The 18,854-nt window shown below is 56.9% G+C and overlaps 7 protein-coding genes across 7 annotated transcripts; 4 read left to right on the top strand and 3 right to left on the bottom strand.

Moving 5' to 3' along the window:
- Positions 1 to 853: 853 nt before the first annotated feature.
- On the bottom strand, positions 854 to 2,064 carry MYCTH_2297764 (uncharacterized protein). Its single transcript, XM_003659969.1, has 2 exons — positions 1,650 to 2,064; positions 854 to 1,589 (listed from the first exon to the last, which is right to left on the bottom strand). Exons 1-2 carry the CDS (start codon positions 1,836 to 1,838, stop codon positions 1,551 to 1,553), a joined length of 228 nt encoding a protein of 75 aa, XP_003660017.1. The 5' UTR covers positions 1,839 to 2,064; the 3' UTR covers positions 854 to 1,550.
- Positions 2,065 to 2,137: 73 nt separating this feature from the next.
- On the top strand, positions 2,138 to 3,249 carry MYCTH_2297763 (uncharacterized protein). Its single transcript, XM_003659968.1, has 2 exons — positions 2,138 to 2,337; positions 2,474 to 3,249. The coding sequence occupies exons 1-2, from the start codon at positions 2,335 to 2,337 to the stop codon at positions 3,206 to 3,208; spliced, it is 738 nt and encodes a 245-aa protein (XP_003660016.1). The 5' UTR covers positions 2,138 to 2,334; the 3' UTR covers positions 3,209 to 3,249.
- Position 3,250: 1 nt separating this feature from the next.
- Positions 3,251 to 5,806, bottom strand: MYCTH_2297761 (uncharacterized protein). The gene is made up of 2 exons (XM_003659967.1): positions 5,425 to 5,806; positions 3,251 to 5,317 (listed from the first exon to the last, which is right to left on the bottom strand). Exons 1-2 carry the CDS (start codon positions 5,562 to 5,564, stop codon positions 3,631 to 3,633), a joined length of 1,827 nt encoding a protein of 608 aa, XP_003660015.1. The 5' UTR covers positions 5,565 to 5,806; the 3' UTR covers positions 3,251 to 3,630.
- A 1,685-nt stretch (positions 5,807 to 7,491) lies between these two features.
- Positions 7,492 to 8,913, top strand: MYCTH_2297760 (uncharacterized protein). The gene is made up of 3 exons (XM_003659966.1): positions 7,492 to 7,767; positions 7,932 to 8,588; positions 8,734 to 8,913. The coding sequence occupies exons 1-3, from the start codon at positions 7,656 to 7,658 to the stop codon at positions 8,841 to 8,843; spliced, it is 879 nt and encodes a 292-aa protein (XP_003660014.1). The 5' UTR covers positions 7,492 to 7,655; the 3' UTR covers positions 8,844 to 8,913.
- A 451-nt stretch (positions 8,914 to 9,364) lies between these two features.
- Positions 9,365 to 10,553, bottom strand: MYCTH_2297754 (uncharacterized protein). Its single transcript, XM_003659965.1, has 6 exons — positions 10,319 to 10,553; positions 10,180 to 10,210; positions 10,013 to 10,095; positions 9,823 to 9,941; positions 9,595 to 9,765; positions 9,365 to 9,537 (listed from the first exon to the last, which is right to left on the bottom strand). Exons 1-6 carry the CDS (start codon positions 10,364 to 10,366, stop codon positions 9,495 to 9,497), a joined length of 495 nt encoding a protein of 164 aa, XP_003660013.1. The 5' UTR covers positions 10,367 to 10,553; the 3' UTR covers positions 9,365 to 9,494.
- A 1,322-nt stretch (positions 10,554 to 11,875) lies between these two features.
- On the top strand, positions 11,876 to 16,244 carry MYCTH_2297751 (uncharacterized protein). Its single transcript, XM_003659964.1, has 5 exons — positions 11,876 to 11,961; positions 12,163 to 14,678; positions 14,746 to 15,082; positions 15,147 to 15,997; positions 16,069 to 16,244. The coding sequence occupies exons 2-5, from the start codon at positions 12,180 to 12,182 to the stop codon at positions 16,228 to 16,230; spliced, it is 3,849 nt and encodes a 1,282-aa protein (XP_003660012.1). The 5' UTR covers positions 11,876 to 11,961; positions 12,163 to 12,179; the 3' UTR covers positions 16,231 to 16,244.
- A 1,108-nt stretch (positions 16,245 to 17,352) lies between these two features.
- Positions 17,353 to 18,748, top strand: MYCTH_2313954 (uncharacterized protein). Its single transcript, XM_003659963.1, has 2 exons — positions 17,353 to 17,517; positions 17,594 to 18,748. Exons 1-2 carry the CDS (start codon positions 17,460 to 17,462, stop codon positions 18,355 to 18,357), a joined length of 822 nt encoding a protein of 273 aa, XP_003660011.1. The 5' UTR covers positions 17,353 to 17,459; the 3' UTR covers positions 18,358 to 18,748.
- Positions 18,749 to 18,854: the final 106 nt, after the last annotated feature.

The following is an 18,854-nucleotide window of genomic DNA, read 5'->3' as shown; positions in this document are numbered from 1 at the left end:
GCATCGAAAAGAAAAATGGGGTGTGGAAGAAAGGAGATGGTGTGGGAGTGGCGGCCTCTCTTGCAAGAGTTCGGGGAATGAGTGTACCAAGAGAACGTCTTGGCTGCTCAGATATCCATTCTTGTTGGCCTCAGCCCCATCCGCGTCGCGTGACGGGATGAGTTGGCTTTGGAAGTGTGTTCATCATTGCAGCGTTTAGGTTGTTTGTTGTTCTTGATGTTGCAGCGGGCGCGCCGTCGGTGGCCGGATATCACTTGATATCAAGCAAGCGCTAGCAGAGCTGACGGACCGGGCGCCTGGGGTTCAGCGCGGAAGCCGCCTTAGGTGCCGACCTTGCGGCATCACTAAAGGAAACTAACGAGGGGGAAAGTGTGCCAGGTCAGGTCGAGCAGTGAATGGTTTTACGGCCACGATGAGTCTAGAATTAAGACTGCTGGCAAAGACAATAGCCGTCGAGGGGATGAATGAATGAGGGATGGAGTGGGATCGATGGCTGTCATCGAACTGGCGATGGCGACGTTGCTTGCGGAGAGGGTTCGATGGCGAAGAGGGGGAACGCGAACGCGCTGGGCGCTGCTGAGCCGCGTTTTGACCGAGCGAAGCGACCGTTATTACCAGGTAATGTATGTATGTACATACAGATTCCATACGGATATGTATGCATGTAACTACTGTACTGCGCCGCGGGGGGCTTGCTCGCCAGGCGGAGCTTGTGCCACACTGGGCTGCGGACGGCGCTGCAAAACGTCCCAAGTGCAACTCCCTACTTTGCATCGCGTATGTACAGCACAAGTATGTACGATATATAAAATGAGGTATGTACAATATATAAAATGAGGTATGTACAATATATAAAATGAGGTATGTACAATATATAAAATGAGGTATGTACAATATATAAAATGAGGTAGATAAAGTAGCTGCGGGGTTCAGCTTCAACTGTCTCTCTTCAGCTTGCTAGTCTGTTCTTGGCGATCTTCTCGTTCAACGTTCTTCCTAGCTCAGGCTCCCTATATGATTTGATCGTCTCGTTTAGCTTCGTCAACATGCCGAACTTTGTCTCTTTCTCTTTGTGATCAGGTGGATGACATGGATAACGTATCTGGGAGCTCTCAGACACCATCCCAAGATCTACCATTTGGGCTTGAAAGCATCAAACGCGATAGTATAAGCGCGGAGCTGGTTCGTCTATGCTCGGACATCATCCCACGACTGCCCCCGCGAGCAGTGGTCCTGGGGAGGAGACATCCGCACGTAGACGAAGAGTCAGCTATCAGGGTAGACGTTTCGGGATAAGAACCATTCATCCATTACCGATATCTCAGCCAGCACAATCCATGATGCAAAGCCCATCCGGAGTGGAAAGAGTCAAGGATCACTATGCCCGATCGTTCTTTGGCAGGATTGCCCCAAACACCCCCTGTACCTTTCTTTGTGTGGGACGACCGGGGAAATGTCGAATCGTTCAAGTCAAGCTCAAGGACGGCGATGACGACGCAGCCATTTTCGAGAAAATGAGGAAGATTTGGTATAATAAGCTGAGAACACGGCTACCTTTCCGCCGGGTCTCCAGAGTAGAGGAGGTGACGGTAGGTGATATTCGATACCAAACCATTTTCTGCGACTGCTAACCCGACTTTCAATCCCAGTTTCGCTTTTGTGGTCTTGAGGATCCGGAAGAAGGAGTTGTGTTTGTTGGGACGTACGACATCTTGAATGTCGGGCAACTGCGTCAAAGGCTTAACGAACAGGCTGAAGAGCGTCAGAAGCCCGTGTCCGAGTTGCTGGACGATTGTTACCAGTGTTACAAGGATGCAGCAAGTGGGGATTGTGTGCATTCGGATACTAGTAGATGCCCCGGCTGGGATTTCCCCTATCGCGACTGCGACTTTCAAGGACTTGACAGGCTACTTTACCGCCTACGAAACCTTGACCTTCTGCCTTTCACACGGAGTACTCCGTATGGAGGTCGGATCCCGTCGAGCCTCCAGCGGAATAGCTTACTATAGTATGTACATGGTACCCGTACAAGCATTCAAAGTGGGGCCAAGGCTCTAGTACGTGTATTGATTGGAGAGCGTGCGCACCTAACTACCGGTACCTAAGGTACCCACTAGTGTTGAGATGGTGGGCCGAACTTTGGAGAAGCCATAGCTTCCCTTTGGCACGATTTCCATATCAGGACCAACAACCTTCGTCATCACCCTCAGCCCTCACGCGCAGAGCACCGCCTAACCTCCAAGCTACTCGCGCACGCCGCCCTACCTCTGAGGATAACCACCACCCCGGGGACTTACTTGTGTGTGTTGTCGTCCACCGACATACCCAGTCAAAATGGTACGCCACCCAGCAAAACCCTCCAAAAAATCGAATTACGGAGCGAGCGCAGTACAGTACAGTACCCTAACCTAGAAGGGGTGTGGGCGGGGGGGTTGATGAAACAGCCCCCCTCCCGCCTCCGTTTAAATAACAGGCGCGCAACTCGGAAAAGGCCCAGTCGATGCTCTTCCGCTTCCGCGAGGCGCAGGCGGCGGACCTGGGCATCATCGACGCGGGGCGGACGCGGCGGCCGCGGAACATCACGGAGCAGGACAGCATCCCGGCGTGCGAGAAGTGGCGGGGACAGGTGCTCAAGGAGATTTCGCGCAAGGTGTCGCGCATCCAGGACCCGGCGCTGTCCGACTACCAGATCCGCGACCTCAACGACGAGATCAACAAGCTGATGCGCGAGAAGCACATGTGGGAGGTGCAGATCCGCAACCTGGGCGGGCCCAACTACATGCGCGCCGGCGGCAAGGTCTACGACGAGGCCGGCCGCGAGATCCCGGGCGGGGGCAAGGGGTACCGCTACTTCGGCCGCGCCCGCGACCTCCCCGGCGTCAAGGAGCTCTTCGAGGCCGCCGCCAAGGCCCGCCAGGAGGAGGAGAAGCCGCTCGAGGAGCGCGCCGACCTCCGCCGCCAGGTCGACGCCGCCTACTACGCCTACGCCCCCGGCGAGGAGGACGACGAGCTGCTCGCCTACGAGCGCGCCAGGGAGAAGATGGCCTTCGACGCGCTGGCCAAGGCTGGCCCGGCCGAGACGCCGCCCGGGTGGGAGCCGTTGCCGGGGGATACGGGAGACGGGAGAGTGTGGGAATTGCCTACGTTGGATGAGGTCCAGCAGGAACTGATCGAGAGGAGGAGGAGGAGGCTGCTCGACCAGTTATAGCCCCCCCGGGTGCTGCTGTCAGTCTTCCCGTTCGAGCACACTTTGTTTTTTTTTTTTTTTTTTAAAAAAAAAAATAGGCGTTGGTTTGGCGTTTCAAGGCGCAACGGGGAAAACAAAGTCACGACTGGGATTATATATGGCTCTTTCTTTGGGGTGGAATGCCCGTCTTCTCGGAATACCCCCTTTCTAAGGCGATTATTGCTCGGCAGAATGATGATGATGCTGCTACTCATTGCTTGAAACCGCCAGTCCCCCAGTCTATGTATTATGCGATTTGTTAAACAGGAGTGTGTCAGAAATTTCACAAAGACAGCCCGGAATGCGCAACCCAATGTCGGCGCCCAGAACGTATTCCCTCGAACCAAGCAGGGGACCTGTCTCGTGGAGATAACCCAAAAATATAACGCCCCATATACCATAGCCTAGCAGTCCTTTGGCCAGTTCTTCTCGATCCACCCAGTCATCAATCCGGTCAACGTTCCTTCGATGTAGGGTTGAACGTCCTTTTGGCTATACTCGCCGCCGAGGAGTCTCAGAGCCATCAGCACCCACGGGGTGATAAAGTCCAGAAAGACGAGGTCTACCGTCTCGGGCTCTCCGTCCGTCGGGAATTCCACCTCTGCCTGAACGCAGTTGGGAACGACGTAGAAGTTGACGGGTGCATGTACGGTATCGTCGCCGTCGCTTCCGATATCATCCTTAGTGGTGTAACCCTCGGTCAGACGAGGTCGCTTCTCAGCGCTGCCCCCGAGTGGCTTCTGCCCGAAGGCGTCCGCATACGCATCAGCCGCGGGGCTTTCATGGACGATGTCTTCATGAATGACAAGCTGCTCCGGGATCGCCATGAACCGGTTGTCCATCGGGCCCGACTCCATGATCTTGCCCGCGCTATTCAGCAGTTTGATGACCTTCCGGGCGATGCGATACGGCACGTTGGGGATATACGTAAAAGCGCTGAGGAACGGCGAGACGATGTAGGTAGTGTCCCGAGTGAAGGGGCCCTTGAAGATATCAAAGCGGATGGCGCCCGTGTTGAGGATAACCAGACGTGGGACATCTCCTCTGCTGGAATTGACAGCCACGTCTGGGAGAACCTCGTTCTCGAGCCAGCTGTAGATGCTATCTTTCCCCGGGTAAGGCGATCGAGACATCCACAAGGTCTTCGGAGCGCACCCAAACGTCTGATCAAGCTTGAGCTCGTCACGAGCCTTGGTGATCATGGCCGAGACGTTGCGGCCATGCTCGGTGGGGAAGGTGCTCTCGTTGAGGCCGGTGTGGTAATGCAGACCCACGAGGTTGTTGTCGATGTACCTGCGGTGGAAGGAGAAATCGGCGTCCTCGGAGTGCGCCGTGCGCTCCAGCTCGCCGTCGACGGACATCCACCCGATCGTCTCAAAGTACCTCCCGCTGGCCACCGCAAAGGACCGCGAGTCGTAAGCGGTGGCATCCCGGACATGGACATGGCCACCAAAGAAGAGAATGGGAGCCAGCGGGTTCTGCTTGCGGATCGCCCTAAAGATGGTCCTGAACTCGGGCATGTGCACCCCGACATGGCCGATCACGACGAAAACATCTGCTTCTTCACGAATGGCGTCCTGGAACCACTGCTCCTGGACCGTCTCCTCGACCGGCTGGACGACCGTGTTGTTGGCGTTGCCGGTGAAATCGAAGAGGAAGCCGAAGGCGACGACATCCAGCTTTTGGTTCTTGGTCTGAAACTTGCGATACCTCTGCGCCATCGGCATCCTCTCGCCAGACTCGGGGTCTACGTAGTCGAGATTGGACGCAATGTAATTCTGCCTGAAGTTGGGCACGGTGCGCTGGTGCTCGCGGTCGGCAGTCGAGGCGACGTAGAGCTCGTGGTTGCCCGTGCATATGAGGTCGACAGCCTGCTCCCGGTAGATGTCGTAATAGTACTTTCCTTTCGGATCGGACGCATCATACAGCCCGTTGCCCTCGACGCGGTCGCCCGTGTCGACCAGCAGGAGGTCGACGCCGTCCCTGTCGGCCTTCGCACGCATGTGCTCGGCGAAGGAGACATAGTCGCCCCAGTCGGCCGAGTACTGAGGTTCTTGCAAATGACCCGCATGCCAGCCATGCGTGTCTGTCCTGTATGTTGTTGTTGTTATTATTGTTGTTGTTGTTGCGCAAATGAGCGAGGGATGTTCAGAGATGTTCAGAGCAGAGCTCAGAAAATGATGGGTGGCTTTACTTACGTATGTAGAAAATTGAGTTTACCCCATACAAGATCCCGCATCGGCGCAGGCACCGGCTGCGCTGCACCGGGCTGCGCTGCACCAACCGTCCGAGCAAGCGCAGCAAACGCGCTGCCAATGACGGCAGCTTTCTGTAACATCGCGTCGGGTTTGAACTAGTCCCAACCAAGGAACGTCAATTCTTGTACGGTATCCTCGCCCTCCTACAGCTGGCCGTGGCTTTTTCAAGACCCAGGCGATGAGCTTATCGAGCGTTCCGTGTCTTCGAGACTGTCATCGAGTTGCTGACTCTTGATTCCCGTCCTCCGGTGGTTTGGCGGGCTGGCACATGAGCCCCTGCACATGCTCCCGCCCGAGACCCTCGGTTCTGATCAGCAACAGGGGCCCTGGCCGGGTGACCTTCCCGTAGTACTCTGTAATCCGTATAGTGCACGGATACGTACTGGCTCGGGGCACCAGGCTTTCTTGGCACCAACAGCACCGAACACCGTCCTGTAACGATAAGGCACCATTTGCTCGATGATGGCGGCTAACATTCTTTTATAGATAGCCTGCTCTGCCCTGGGAAGCAACAGGCCCCCCAGAATCCTATGTAAGTCTACTGTGGTAAGACAGCCGTTTCGCTAACCAGAAATGAAGAGGTGAGATTTTGAAATAGCCTCATCAGGTAAGAGTCCGCGATTCCACTCGCGCTTGGTGATTGACGACGTGGTGAACGTGAATGCATCACCGGCCAGTGAGCAAACAGCCATCGCTTACCAACATGTCAACCTAGTTGGTCATGGAGAGGCGTCTGCGACAGATTTAACAGGGTGCCGCAATTTGGGGGATGGAAAGGCAATGGCCTTGTTAACGCGCACACAATCATCCGCCCGGGCCATTCCATTGGCCATCTCCTCGCGCCATTTCCCACCTTCTAGGTCTTCGTTTCATACAATGAATGCCGCGGGCGGCCGGAACGCGAGAGGAGGAACTCCTCGGTGCAAAGAAGATGGGTACTCGGCAAACATAGCATACACTACACTAGTTCCCGGGGCCTCCGGCGAATCGATACGGGTATGGGACCACTCCAAAAGTCCACAACCACTGGGAGAAACACCTACTATGTAGGTACCGCGGTACAGAACCCCCACCCGGTGTTTCCTCCCTCCAAGAATGGATGGTTCCTGCAGCAGATGCGGTGGAGTAAACTGCCCTTGCCTTGTCTTGCTCGTTCCTGCCGAGACCCGCAAAACCGTTCCAAGCTGGGAAACACAGAGCTGGACGGAGCCTTCCGTGGAGCCGGATCTGATCGCTGGGTGCCAGGCCAGATCGAACCTACTCTCAGCGAGCAAGTACTAGTACTGTGTAGTGTACAGTACATAGGCAGTACTTCAATACCATATTAGGTTTCTGGCCTCGGGGTACACGAGCCTAGGTCCCGCCAAAGACTTTCGAGTTGAGGTAACTGTTACGGCAGCCGAGGGTAAAAGGAGCAGCCGGGGCGTATCTCGTGCGGCCCATAGTTCTGAGGGTCAGGTCTTCCTGCAGGCTCAGCCCCGTTTTCGTGGGGAGCACAAGATACCCACTCCCAGAATCTGACGGAACACACGCCAAGCTTGACGTGGATGTGTGAGAGGTGGTGCCAAGGCCCTGCCGCAACCCCGCATAACCCCCTCCCATTACGACACTTTGGAGCACTTTTTGGAGCGCTTTGGGAGGGCTGAGCCGAGGAGCGGTCCGTGGCACGCAACCACGAGAGGATGGCTGGGCAGCCAGTAGTTAGTTCTACGGATTTGAACGCCCGCAGCGGCCGGACGGCTGCTGGCTCGTCCCGTTCTCGAAGCCAACCGGCCCTGCAGTTCGTTATACTACTTTCCTAATAATACGCAGATCCCCTTGCATCCCACACCTCATCTTTCTTCTTTAAGAAGTTGACCACGAGAGCAAGGGACAGTCACCTTACCCGCTCTTCGCAGCTTTTCGTCGACCCGAGCTCGAGTCCGCTAGACCGTCTGATATCCAGCTTTCCAACGGTGCGGAGCTGGCTTGGGTTGACCTTGTTGCCCGTTGCTTCTTCTTCAGAGCTTCCTTCCCCGCCTCGTGATTGCGCTTAGATGCCCACAACTTAGAACCCAGGTGGCTGTAGTACATTACACTCCTGCCGTCACTCTTTGAACCGTATCTCTTTTGGTTCTTTCGTCGTCTTCCCAAATCACACCATCTGGTGCGGTATCATGGCCGAAGCCACTATGGCTACCTCCATTGCAGACGAAGGCCCGGGGCTCGCACGGGAGTCCTTCAGTGCAGAGGACTTCGAGACAGCCTCGGTGCGCTCAATCCGCTCGGCAGCTCCTTCATACAGTAAGTCTTATATATATATATATATATATAATATATATATATATATATATATATATATATATATATATAATATATATATATATATATATATATATATATATATATATACAGCTGCTACCCCTCCCCAATGGTCGTTGAATGCTGACATAACCGCTCCCTTCCAGCGTCTGACGCCCCCTCATACCACACAATCAACCCTCATCCCGAGCCACTCCCTCCCTACTCACCACCAGCCCGCCCCAACCCGACGCCAGCGACGGCGTCGAGGCCAACACCGGCCCCACGGAACGGCAGTGTCTCCTCCCTCCTCGACCTCGAACCCTTCCAATCCTCCACTACTTCCAGCTCCAGCTCCAGCTCCAGCACCGCGTCGTCCTCCAACTCGTCAACGCCGCGCCGATACGGCCTGCCTCCGGTCCCGCCGGGGCCTCCCCGGCCGCCGCCCGCCGAGCTGCCCTCGCTCGCCCACTTCCGCACGCCTACGTGGTCCTCGGCCGGCGGCGGCGCCTCCAACCCGACGGCGCGCATCTACCAGAACGTGGCGCTGCGGCGGGCGAGCGCGGCGAGCAGCAGCAGCGACAACAGCAGCAGCAGAAACGGCAGGGGTAGCCACCTGGAAAGGGCGATGCTGCGGCGCGTCATGCTGGAGAGGATCGACGAGGAGGAGCGCAACAGCTTGAACCGGGTGCGGCCGCTCGAGGACCCGTACCTGGTCGGGGAGGAGGCGGCGGCCCGGGCTCGGGCCGAGCGGCTGGCGCGGGAGAGGAACCTCGGGGACGAGATTCTGATCAGGGAGGACCGGAGGTGGGATTGGTTCCTGGGTAAGTCATTCCGTCGTGTTCTCGTATTTTTTTCTTCTCCCCCCCCTCTTTTCTCATCCCTTTAGTTTTTTCCTCCTTTTTTTGGCCTCGTGCTTGTTTCTGCGTAGGAGCAAGAAAGGATCAGTGGCTAATTGTTTTCACTCAGCACAAATGAGAGACCGCGAGGAGCGTGAGCGGAACTGGAAGCGGTTCCGGAAGGATATCGAAAAGCGAACAAACAGCAGGCTCCCGTTCCGCATTGGCGCGCGTTTCTGAAAGAGACGGAACACGCTTCCTCCTTCGACGCATTGTTTGATGGTTAGGCGTTGTCGGCTTCAGGTTGCCATGGTTCGCATTGCCTTGCTATTTCTCGCTCCTTTTTCCTCCTCGAGGGTTCTGTCCTAGTCATAGGCTCATTATCTTCTTGCATTGGGAGGGTATTTGCTCTTCGCAGTGTTTGGCGTCGGGTACCCGGTTAGCATCGCCAGATTGCCGTATTGGCATTCCGGTTCGAGTTTGCATGGGTTGGTTGAAGGAGCTTTTTTTTCCGAGTCGGATCTCGAGGGAATGTTGGATACTACTTCGCAAGTCACATGGTTCGGCTTTGCCTCACTCGTGTCTATGGGATCAGCAGTATGCATTGGGCACTTACATGCAGCAGCCCTCATCGTCGTTTAGATCTGGCAGGCCTTAATGATGGAAAATTTGGCAAAGAGAAGCGGCGTGTTCAAGGGGTAAAAGTAGGTTTCGGATGTGAAGTCCGAATTCCCGGCGTGCCTGCCTGAATCATAACCTCCCATGAGTCAAGTACACATCCGTCAACGCCAGACCAAATGCTTTCTAAATGACACCCCCGTCAGCAGACTCGCGACTTGTATACAGGTTTTGCACACAACTTCTGGCAAACCATAACCGGCCCCATTCCCTTTAACCCTTGCTCTTGGTGTTGAGAATCAGGGCAACAATGAGTCTGCGGATTTGTCAGTGAATGTTGCCGTGTTGTTATTCTAGTCAGGTTTGATCTCACCCATAGAGCCCCAGAACTTCGCCGAAAATAAGAATCAAAACCATGCCGACGAACACCCTGGACTGCTGCATGTACGACCTGACGCCTTTGTCGCCGACAATGCCAATGCAGTATCCAGCTGCGAGGCCTGTCAGGCCAACCGAGAGCCCGCAAGCAAGATGCATAAATCCACTGATTTGGATGTCAGCGTATCAGGAATGGAGCTTCGTTTCGATGCGGGAGGCGCACTTGAAGAGACTATAGTTGGATCCGCCCAGCGCCGGCGGGTTAAGGTCCTGGGCAATGAGGACGGAGATGACAAGGGAGTAGACGGCAATGATACCGGACATGACGACGGGGATCAGGCACTGTCGAGAGCCGGTCAGCGGGGGGTCATCCCACATTGAATAAACCTACGTAGCCTTCAGCTTCTTCCTACCTTCATAATCAGGTCCGGCCGAAAAGTGCCCACACCCGCAATACCAATGCCAGACTTTGCGGTGCCATAAGCTGCGCCCATGCCTACATGATCGGTCCCGGGTCAGCTGCTCGTCGCTTTCGTCGGAGGGGTCCAGGTTCGCTCGGGAAGGGGGTTCTCGCGCGCACATCCAAAAATCATGGCCGCCGCAATGCCGCTCTAAAATTTAAAACTTCTAGTCAGCAGCTGTCGCTGGTAGTCACGTCCTTCCCTCCCCGCGTCCACGGTAGGATACAGATGCTGCAATAGGGACAATAGTCCACTTACCATGCCGACAAACGGCGCGAACTTGGGACTATAAACGGAATCCGCCATGGTGTAGAGCCGTGCAGACCTTGTAAAGAAGAAGGGAATGAAGTCGATGTCAGCGCAGTCGGGTTGCTGCGCAGATGATGCGAGGCTACACCGTAATAGCGGGTTCGGCAACAGCAACAACGGCCGCAGCTCAGCGTTGCGAATGCGCCAAGACATCCAACTGGAAGCCAACGGCTCTGAAGGTCACGTGATTTATTGGTAGCGTACTATTCTACTACGCGTATTCCATGTTGCCGTGCCACAGACTCTGCGTGCTTGGTCGTCGATCCCCCGTCAGAATCCGGCCCAGGATCCAAATCGCAGTGCGGAAGATGGTATTGATCCTCGGCGTTGCCTTACAACTACACAGTACGGAGGCGTTTTCCACGGAGAGTTCCCACCCACACACAGCTGAGAATTACCTGGCACCTCCGGTACAGGTATTTACACTAGGCGCACGCAAGTTCGCAGTGCAAGGTATTTGGTACGGTTCCCGTAACTAGTACGGATACTGCGTAGGTCATGCACTAATTGAACCAGCTAAACCTAGCTTCACATGGTTTCGCTGAAACTTCGGCAGTTGCTCTCGTTAGGCGAATTGATCGCACTGTGCAGCCCCGAAGCAACTTCGACTTGAAGCCCGTGTAATCCGTACACTACCTACCAGAGCAGATGCACACTGACAAATGCACCTATGCTTTCGATCTCTCCCCAGGCAGACAAGAAAGCCTGGAAATGTCAGAAACAAGTCGCGTCTGAAACTTAGGATGTTTCTTCCCTGCCTCTTGTGCCGTCTGACCCCGGTTCGCACCTGAGGACTCCAACTGTCCTTGACCCGGGCCGATCCAGGGGAAGCACAGCTGCGCCACAGCCCGTTACCCTCGCTAACAGGGTAAGGTACGTACTGTACATACACAGTAACTCGATAGACATCAGCAATGCGAAATGTTAAGCGAACACTGTACGGAGTAGGGTCGGTCACCAAAAAGCATGCTTGCGGAGCTGATCTCGTTGTATCCGCAGTGTAGTCCGTACTCGCAGGATAGTAGGTGCTCTTCGGGCGCTGGGCGTTTGGCAAAAAGATTGGCCACCAATCCACAACCTTCACGGTTAGGCTGATAGCGATAGTGACATCGCACCCTCCACACCACTGACGCTCGAATCATTTTCTCCTTTTCGACAAACAGCCAACAAATAGCCCACCCGGCGTCTTCCATTGCCGAATGAGGCCTTGTTCCGGGTTTTCGGGTCCCCTGCTCGAAGCTTACCACCAGATAACTTGGCCGTTGCGGGTGCCGGTGCCTTTGGCGGCTTCTCCCAGCCAAGAGCCGCCAAAAAATTGTTGTTAGGGGGTCAAGCGAGCCAAGACCTAACGTCACCCCCGGACGCGGAACCATCCTCGAGCAACGTCTTCTGCTCCGCTCCATCCATCATCCCGAGCGCTGCCAACGACAGGGAACAACGGCACCGCCCGTTGCGGCCTCCGACGCGCTCCTTGATCATCTTTTCTTCCCATCTCCCTTGTTGTCGGGCCCATTTTCTATACCTGGAGCACGATTGCGGGCGAGTGCAGGCTGAAAGGCAGTTGGCGAGCCGCTGGCTCTTGGAATCAACGAGTAAGTTGGCTCCCTAACTCCACCTCCGAATTCGATTCCCACCCACCCCTGGCGCTCTCCTCTGCCCGTCTCTGGCCGTCGACCGCTGCCGCTTGGATCGGGACAAGCGAGAGAGCATCGGGGAAGGAAAGATAAAAGACAAGAAGGCAGTTCATCCCGTTACTGACACAAGACCGCTTCGAGCAGCAGCAGCAGCAGCAGCAGCAGCAGCAGCAGCCATGGCCGACTACCAGCGCGACCGGATGCCGCCGCCGAGGCAGCCGCCCCAGCAACAACGAGTCCAGCCGTACGGAAGCGATTACCAGCGCGATGCCGCTTTTTCCAACATCTTTGGCGCCGCTCCTCCTCCCGGCCGCTCGCAGACCATGACCTCGTCCGTGGCGCCGCCTCAGTTCAACCAGGATGGGCGTACCAATACAATGTCGTCGACCGTATCGGACATGCATCGATCGCCACCCCCGCGGCCGGTGCCGGGCGGTGACCATCAGTTCCTCCCTCCTCGCCCGCGCCCCGACGGCAGCGGCCAGGGTTACGGTTATTATCAAGGCCAGCAGCGCTCGGCATCGGGCGGCCAGCAAGTCCCCTCTCCCCAGTATCTCCAGCAGCAACAGCAGGCGCGCCGCCCGTACCCCGGCGGCCCGGCCGTTCAGCAGCACGCGCCACCCCGATTCGACCCTCGAAGAGGCCCGCCACCGCCCCAAGGCTACTACGACAACGGTGCTCAACCCACTCCGGCCCAGCGCTTCTACCAGGACGGAAGGCCCGCGCCCGCCATGAACACAGATCCATACCGGTCCCAGTCTCTGGCTAACTACCCGAGACCTCAGATGTACCAGCAATCTCCGCCTCAACCGTACCTGCCCCAGCCGGCTCCGGCCAACGCCTTCCGAAATGCCCAGTACAACCAGCACTCTGCCCGAACAACAGCGCAGGGCCGGATTGTTCCCGAGAGACACATGGAAGACCGGTCCATGACCATGACTGGATATCCTTCGCACGACCGAGATGCGCACCAGACCATGAGCGGACGCGTGATTCCCAACCGGCGCCCGGTCGGCATGGCGCCCTCACGTCCAGATTTTTCGAGCAGCCATGGATCGTCAAACCCCGGATTCCCTGCGGGATACGGACCGCCCGGCTCTCAGACAAGGACTACCAGCATGGGCTCGTCAGTCGGCAAGGACAGCAACAGGTCCATGTCGATGGCCTCTACAATAGCGCCGCCCCCCTCGGTAGCACCCAGTGACAAGTCGGACGCGCAGACTCTTGTGCAACAACGCACGTCGATGACCAATTCGATCAACGGTGAACGCCCGCCCACTGCCAAGATCAGGCCGCCCATCGTCTATCCCGCCCTGCTTTCCCGCGTCGCCGAATGCTTCCGCCAGAAGATCGTCACGGGCGACCGCACCAAGAACGAGCTCACGTACAAGAATGCCTTTAGCGGCGCCGAGGCCGTCGACGTTCTCTCGTACATCATCCGGACTACCGACAGGAACCTGGCGCTGCTCCTCGGTCGGGCTCTAGATGCGCAGAAATTTTTTCACGACGTCACGTACGAGCACCGGTTGCGCGACTCTACATATGAAATGTACCAGTTCCGGGAAACCATGACGGATGATCCCGAGGAGAAGCCTGCTGTCAATGGCGTCTTTGTTTTGCTTACTGAGTGCTACTCCCCGACGTGCACAAGGGATCAGCTCTGCTACTCCATTGCCTGCCCGCGGCGACTAGAGCAGGTGTCGAGGTTGAACCTCAAGATGGGTCCTGGTCTCAAGGGTGCGGGGAATGCGACGATGCATGACGATGATATGGACCAGACAGACGAGCAGAAGCTCTGGATCAACAGCGTGCCCAAGGAGATTGCCGACAGCATAGGCGACCGGGAAAAGAAGAGGCAGGAGATCATCTCGGAGATCTGCTACACGGAACGCGATTTCGTCAAGGATCTCGAATACCTCAGGGACTTTTGGATCTACCCACTGCGCGGCAAGATCAACGGCCTCTCGCCAATACCGCCACAGAGGAGGGAGAGGGTCGTCCGGACCATATTCACCAACATTATCGACGCCCCGAGCATCCACGGCGTGAGCTCGAGATTCGCGAGGGCCTTGACGGAGCGGCAACAGAAGACACCAGTGGTGAGGAATGTGGGCGACATCTTCCTGGAGTTCGTGCCGCAGTTTGAGCCCTTCATCCTGTACGGTTCCAAGCAGCTCGAGGGTAAATTCGAGTTTGAGAACGAACGAGCCATCAATAAGGATTTCGCCCGATTCGTGGATGAAGTCGAGCGGCGGCGGGAGTCCCGGAAGCTCGAGCTCAACGGTTACCTGACCAAGCCGACGACCCGATTGGCCAGGTACCCGTTGCTCCTCGAAAACGTGCTCAAATATACGGAGCCCGACAACCCGGACAAGGAGGACCTTCCGAAGGTCCTGACCATGATTAGGGACTTGCTAGGACGGGTCAACGAGGAATCCGGCAAGGCCGAAAATCGCTTCAACCTGCGCCGTCTCCACGAGCAGCTCAAGTTCCGCCCGAACGAGAGGGTGGACCTGAAGCTCACAGAGGAAGGCCGAGAACTGGTGTTCAAGAGCCAGTTCAAGAAGTCGCCAACGGAGAATCCGGACATTACCGCGTTCCTGTTTGATCATGCGGTGCTGCTTGTGCGCATCAAGCAGGTGGGCAAGACAGAGGAGGTGAAGGCGTACCGAAGGGTGAGTTTTTCGGGTGGAAATATATATCCGGGGAAGACAAAATTGTTGTGATGCTGACGAACAACAGCCTATTCCGCTCGAGTTGCTCTCAATCAAGGAGATGGAAGAAGTGATACCCCAGTCGGGCGTGAAGCGCTCCTCGTCGGGAATCCTCCCTGCCTTGCGCAACACGGGGACGGAAGCAAAGAAGGGCGAGGGCTGGCCGATCACGTTCCGGCACCTCGGTAAGAACGGCTACGAGCTGACGCTCTACGCATCCAACCAGTCGGGCCGGCAGAAGTGGCTCGAGGTGATCGACAATGCCCAACAGAAGCTCAGGGCTCGTGCCGACTTCCTGAATACGACGGTTATCACATCGGGCTTCTTCGCTGGCACGAATAAGGTTAACTGCGTGGCACCATTCGGTAAGCTTTCTGCGACACTGGCTCCCAGATGACGTTTATTTTACTGACTGTGTGCTATTTGCAGATGGCGGTCGTAAACTCATCTACGGAACCGACAACGGCATCTACGTGTCGGACCGCAGGTCAAAGGAGAACTCGACGCCCAAGCGTGTCATTGACGTGCCGAGCGTGACGCAGGTCGACGTTCTCGAGGAGTATCAACTGCTGCTTGTGCTCTCGAACCGGTCGCTCTTGTCGTACCAGCTTAGCGCCCTGGATCCCAACGAGCCGATCTCGTCGAAGCGTGCCAAGAAGATCCAGAGCCACTGCAACTTCTTCAAGACGGGCATCTGCCTCGGCCGGCACTTGGTCTGCTGCGTCAAGAGCTCCGCGCTGTCGACGACCATCAAGGTCTACGAGCCGAATGATGCCATGTCCCGGACCAAGAAGCAAAAGGGTCTCAGCAAGATGTTCAATGCCGGGCAGGACGAGCTCAAGCCGTTCAAGGAGTTCTACATCCCGACCGAATCCAGCTCGGTGCACTTCCTCAAGTCCAAGCTCTGCGTCGCGTGCGCCCGCGGGTTCGAGGTGGTCTCTCTCGAGACGCTCGAGACGCAGTCCCTCCTTGACCAGGCGGACACGTCGCTCGACTTTGTCGCGCGCAAGGAGGGCGTCAAGCCGATCCACATCGAGCGGCTCAACGGCGAGTTCCTGCTCAACTACTCCGAGTTCTCCTTCTTTGTCAACCGGAACGGGTGGCGGGCGAGACCCGAGTGGCGGCTCGACTGGGAAGGCACGCCGCAGGCGTTCGCCCTGTCGTATCCCTGGATCCTGGCGTTCGAGCCCAACTTCATCGAGCTCAGGCATATCGAGAACCTGGCGGTGCATATTGTGCCACACAGGAACATTCGCATGCTGCATAGCAGCACGCATGAGGTGAGTTACAGAGAGAGAGGCAGGCCACACAAGGCCTCGGGGGAGCACAGGACTAATCATTGCTGGTACAGATTCTGTTTGCATATGAAGATGAGCGCGGTGAAGATGTCGTCGAGGCCCTTGACTTCTGGAAGAGCCAGCGAAAGTCGGAGTTGTATCAGGGCGGTGCCACCAACCCAAGTTCACCACCCGGTAGCTCGCAGGGTCCGTCGCGGCTGGGTACCGGGCAATGATTCTGAGCATTGTGCCGGACGTGGGCCGTCAAGAGGAGTGCGGCAAAGCCCGAAGTGCTGGGCACGCGGGACAGTGGCAAGAGGAAAGAGGAGGAGGCGGGGAGCGGCATAGCACCTGTTCCTGAAAAGGGAAAAAGGGGGGGGGGGGGAGGGGGGAGTGAGAGACGAGCTCGGCGTGGGGTCGAGGCGGTCGAGGCGGTTGAGGGACGACGAAGCGGGCCCGGGCTGACAGGGCTTGGTCCGTCAATGGGCCAGCGCGAGGTGCGAGAGAGAGGTAAAGGCTCATCCACGGAGTCGCTGTTTCTGGTTTGTCCCAGCACACTCTGCGTTACATGCAACAGAGGAAGTTGTTCGGTTTTGGTGTGGGGCGTCTTTACAAGTTCTGCAATCTACCTGCTGCGCCTTTTCTCGTAATTTTATTTTCTCCTCTTGTCGTTTCTTTTCAAGATTTCGGGATCATATCTTTGCTTCTGCTCTTGGTTCTCTAGCACGGCGGAATGGAGAAGGATCCTGTGTATTATTCTAGATCCCTTTCGCAGCGGGCTTGCCTGACGGGGGTAGAAGCTTGGGTGGCTCGAGGAGGAGGAAAATGTGGCTGAGATGGGTCAATTTGGGATTGATACCGTAGATCTTTGATGGCAATGGACTTTAATCCTGCAAGTTAAGCGCCATGTGCCATGTTGCTGGCCGTTTGAACTTGGGACGAGAAAGTGGATCGCTGAGCAGTTTGCCTCCTTTACGGACCGTACTGTGCGCAGCACTGGTTTCTACCCGGCACCTCAGGGTCAGGTAGGCCGAACCAACCTCGAGGCGGGCCCTCTGGGGACAGGAATTCCGGGGGCTGCACTGTAGTAATCCGTACATACCGACGGCTACTGTAGGGGGTGCCAACCCCTTGAACCCCCTGAAGCTTTAGCGATCGGATAGCGGCAACTTGGGAGAACCGCCCGCCTGTGCTGCGGCGACTTGGCGGCTTGGCTAAAGTATCCTAGCGGGGTCACGACCGCCGCTTGCGCGTCGTCGGTTCATCAATTCCCATTTCCCTTCCCTCCTCCACTTCCGATAAGCCCCGCGAACCTCTTTACAACCAACTTTTCTCTCTCCGCCTTTTTAGCCATCGATTGCAGCAACGTCGAACGAACGAAAACGGTGCGACATTCCATCAGTGTAGTTGTTCGTTCACAAAACCGGACCATAGCGGAGTAAAAGCGGTTCGAGAAGCAGTCGCCATGTCTGAGGCTCGGCAGCGGGTCATCGAGACCAACCGGTCTCTTCGTTTGATCAAGAATGCAAGCTGAGCTCCTCCGGGTCTACGTAGCATGATTGTCCCGTCGGCGCCCTTCTTCTAATCATCTCGGCCGCCAGGAACTCGAATCCCTCCTCGAAAAGGGCGTCATAAGCGATTCCGCCTTCGACTCGATCAACGCCCTCCTCCCGGCCGAGTCCCCCCTCTCGGGCCCGGGACCCCGAAGCAACAACCCGACCCCGGCGCCGCCCGCCGACTCCCCGGCATCGACGGCGGCGCCGCCCTCGTACGCTCAGTCCACCGCCTCCCCGCCATCCCTCCCCGCGCGCAACAACTCTGCCGCGCCGCCGCAGAAGCAGCAGCAGCAGCAGCAGCAACCGCCGCCACCGCCACCGCAGCCCGAGAAGCCCGTGCTGGTCTACGCCCGGGCGCTCTACCGCTACACGGCCGGCGACGCGCGCGACTGCTCCTTCGAGCGCGATGACCGCCTCGCCGTGCACGAGTACATGAACGCCGACTGGTGGCTCGGCAAGAACCTGCGGACCGGCCAGGAGGGCATCTTCCCGCGCAACTACGTCGTCGTCGTCGAGGAGGCCCACCAGAAGGCCGCCGCCCAGCCGCCACCCGCGCCGGTCGCGTCGTCGTACCAGCAGCCGCAGTACGCCGCGCCCGCCTCCGCCTCCGGGTATCCCGTCTCGCCCGTCCCCGTGCACGGGTACTCGGCCGCGCCGCCGCCGGGGCAGCAGCAGCAGGGGGAGGAGAGCGGCGGGGGGAGCAAGCTGGGCGAGCACGGCAAGAAGTTTGGCAAGAAGCTGGGGAACGCGGCCATCTTTGGTGCGGGCGCGACCATCGGCAGCAATATCGTGAACTCGATCTTTTAAAAGGAGGGGGGGGTTCTCTTTGTTCTTTGTGTCTTGTTGTTTCTGTTCTGGTTGTTGTACGGATAGGAAAGGCCTGTTCGAAATCATTCGGGGGGTTTTGGAAAGCTTGGTCGAGGATTTGAGGGTTTTTTTTACGTTGGCTGGAATAGGAGGTCCTCGTCGTTTTTTTGGGGGGGTGTGTAGTAGCAAGCTCTCCTTTAACGCTTGATGCCGCACAGCGTGCTTGTCACCGGCTTCTTCTTCTTCTTCTCGAGCAGTCGGTTTCAGAGCCGCATCCTGTAACACGCACTCCGCAGCCGCACGCCTCACTACACTCGGAATGTTTTGTTGTCTTTGCTATCGGAGTCATGGTTCAAAACACGCTAGGTCGTCCGCAGTACATATACTACATACACTCTGTACGCACTGCGTATGGGCAGTATCCCTTACGTGGGACAAACCAGTCTGCCCCGTGCTCTATCTAGCACGAATCTAGAAGAAGGGGCAGGTGTCTGATC

The sequence above is a fragment of the Thermothelomyces thermophilus genome, chromosome 1, assembly GCF_000226095.1.
Source record: "Thermothelomyces thermophilus ATCC 42464 chromosome 1, complete sequence".
In the NCBI taxonomy this organism is placed as follows: domain Eukaryota; kingdom Fungi; phylum Ascomycota; class Sordariomycetes; order Sordariales; family Chaetomiaceae; genus Thermothelomyces; species Thermothelomyces thermophilus.
This window is presented reverse-complemented; position numbering and strand designations above follow the sequence as displayed.

What these genes read in the sequence shown, in the direction of transcription:
- MYCTH_2297760 (XM_003659966.1), top strand. Translation starts at nt 7,656, where the DNA reads ATGGCTACCTCCATTGCAGACGAAGGCCCGGGGCTCGCACGGGAGTCC. An exon ending in CTCGGCAGCTCCTTCATACA is followed by an intron (nt 7,768 to 7,931) that starts GTAAGTCTTATA and finishes GCTCCCTTCCAG; the next exon opens with CGTCTGACGCCCCCTCATAC. An exon ending in GAGGTGGGATTGGTTCCTGG is followed by an intron (nt 8,589 to 8,733) that starts GTAAGTCATTCC and finishes GTTTTCACTCAG; the next exon opens with CACAAATGAGAGACCGCGAG.
- MYCTH_2297761 (XM_003659967.1), bottom strand. Translation starts at nt 5,564, where the DNA reads ATGTTACAGAAAGCTGCCGTCATTGGCAGCGCGTTTGCTGCGCTTGCT. An exon ending in AAACTCAATTTTCTACATAC is followed by an intron (nt 5,318 to 5,424) that starts GTAAGTAAAGCC and finishes AACAACATACAG; the next exon opens with GACAGACACGCATGGCTGGC.
- MYCTH_2297751 (XM_003659964.1), top strand. Translation starts at nt 12,180, where the DNA reads ATGGCCGACTACCAGCGCGACCGGATGCCGCCGCCGAGGCAGCCGCCC. An exon ending in AGGTGAAGGCGTACCGAAGG is followed by an intron (nt 14,679 to 14,745) that starts GTGAGTTTTTCG and finishes GACGAACAACAG; the next exon opens with CCTATTCCGCTCGAGTTGCT. An exon ending in TAACTGCGTGGCACCATTCG is followed by an intron (nt 15,083 to 15,146) that starts GTAAGCTTTCTG and finishes TGCTATTTGCAG; the next exon opens with ATGGCGGTCGTAAACTCATC.
- MYCTH_2297764 (XM_003659969.1), bottom strand. Translation starts at nt 1,838, where the DNA reads ATGCACACAATCCCCACTTGCTGCATCCTTGTAACACTGGTAACAATC. An exon ending in TCAAGACCACAAAAGCGAAA is followed by an intron (nt 1,590 to 1,649) that starts CTGGGATTGAAA and finishes AATATCACCTAC; the next exon opens with CGTCACCTCCTCTACTCTGG.
- MYCTH_2297754 (XM_003659965.1), bottom strand. Translation starts at nt 10,366, where the DNA reads ATGGCGGATTCCGTTTATAGTCCCAAGTTCGCGCCGTTTGTCGGCATG. An exon ending in GGCGGCCATGATTTTTGGAT is followed by an intron (nt 10,096 to 10,179) that starts GTGCGCGCGAGA and finishes CCGATCATGTAG; the next exon opens with GCATGGGCGCAGCTTATGGC. An exon ending in TCCAACTATAGTCTCTTCAA is followed by an intron (nt 9,766 to 9,822) that starts GTGCGCCTCCCG and finishes CATCCAAATCAG; the next exon opens with TGGATTTATGCATCTTGCTT.
- MYCTH_2313954 (XM_003659963.1), top strand. Translation starts at nt 17,460, where the DNA reads ATGTCTGAGGCTCGGCAGCGGGTCATCGAGACCAACCGGTCTCTTCGT. An exon ending in GTCTCTTCGTTTGATCAAGA is followed by an intron (nt 17,518 to 17,593) that starts ATGCAAGCTGAG and finishes ATCTCGGCCGCC; the next exon opens with AGGAACTCGAATCCCTCCTC.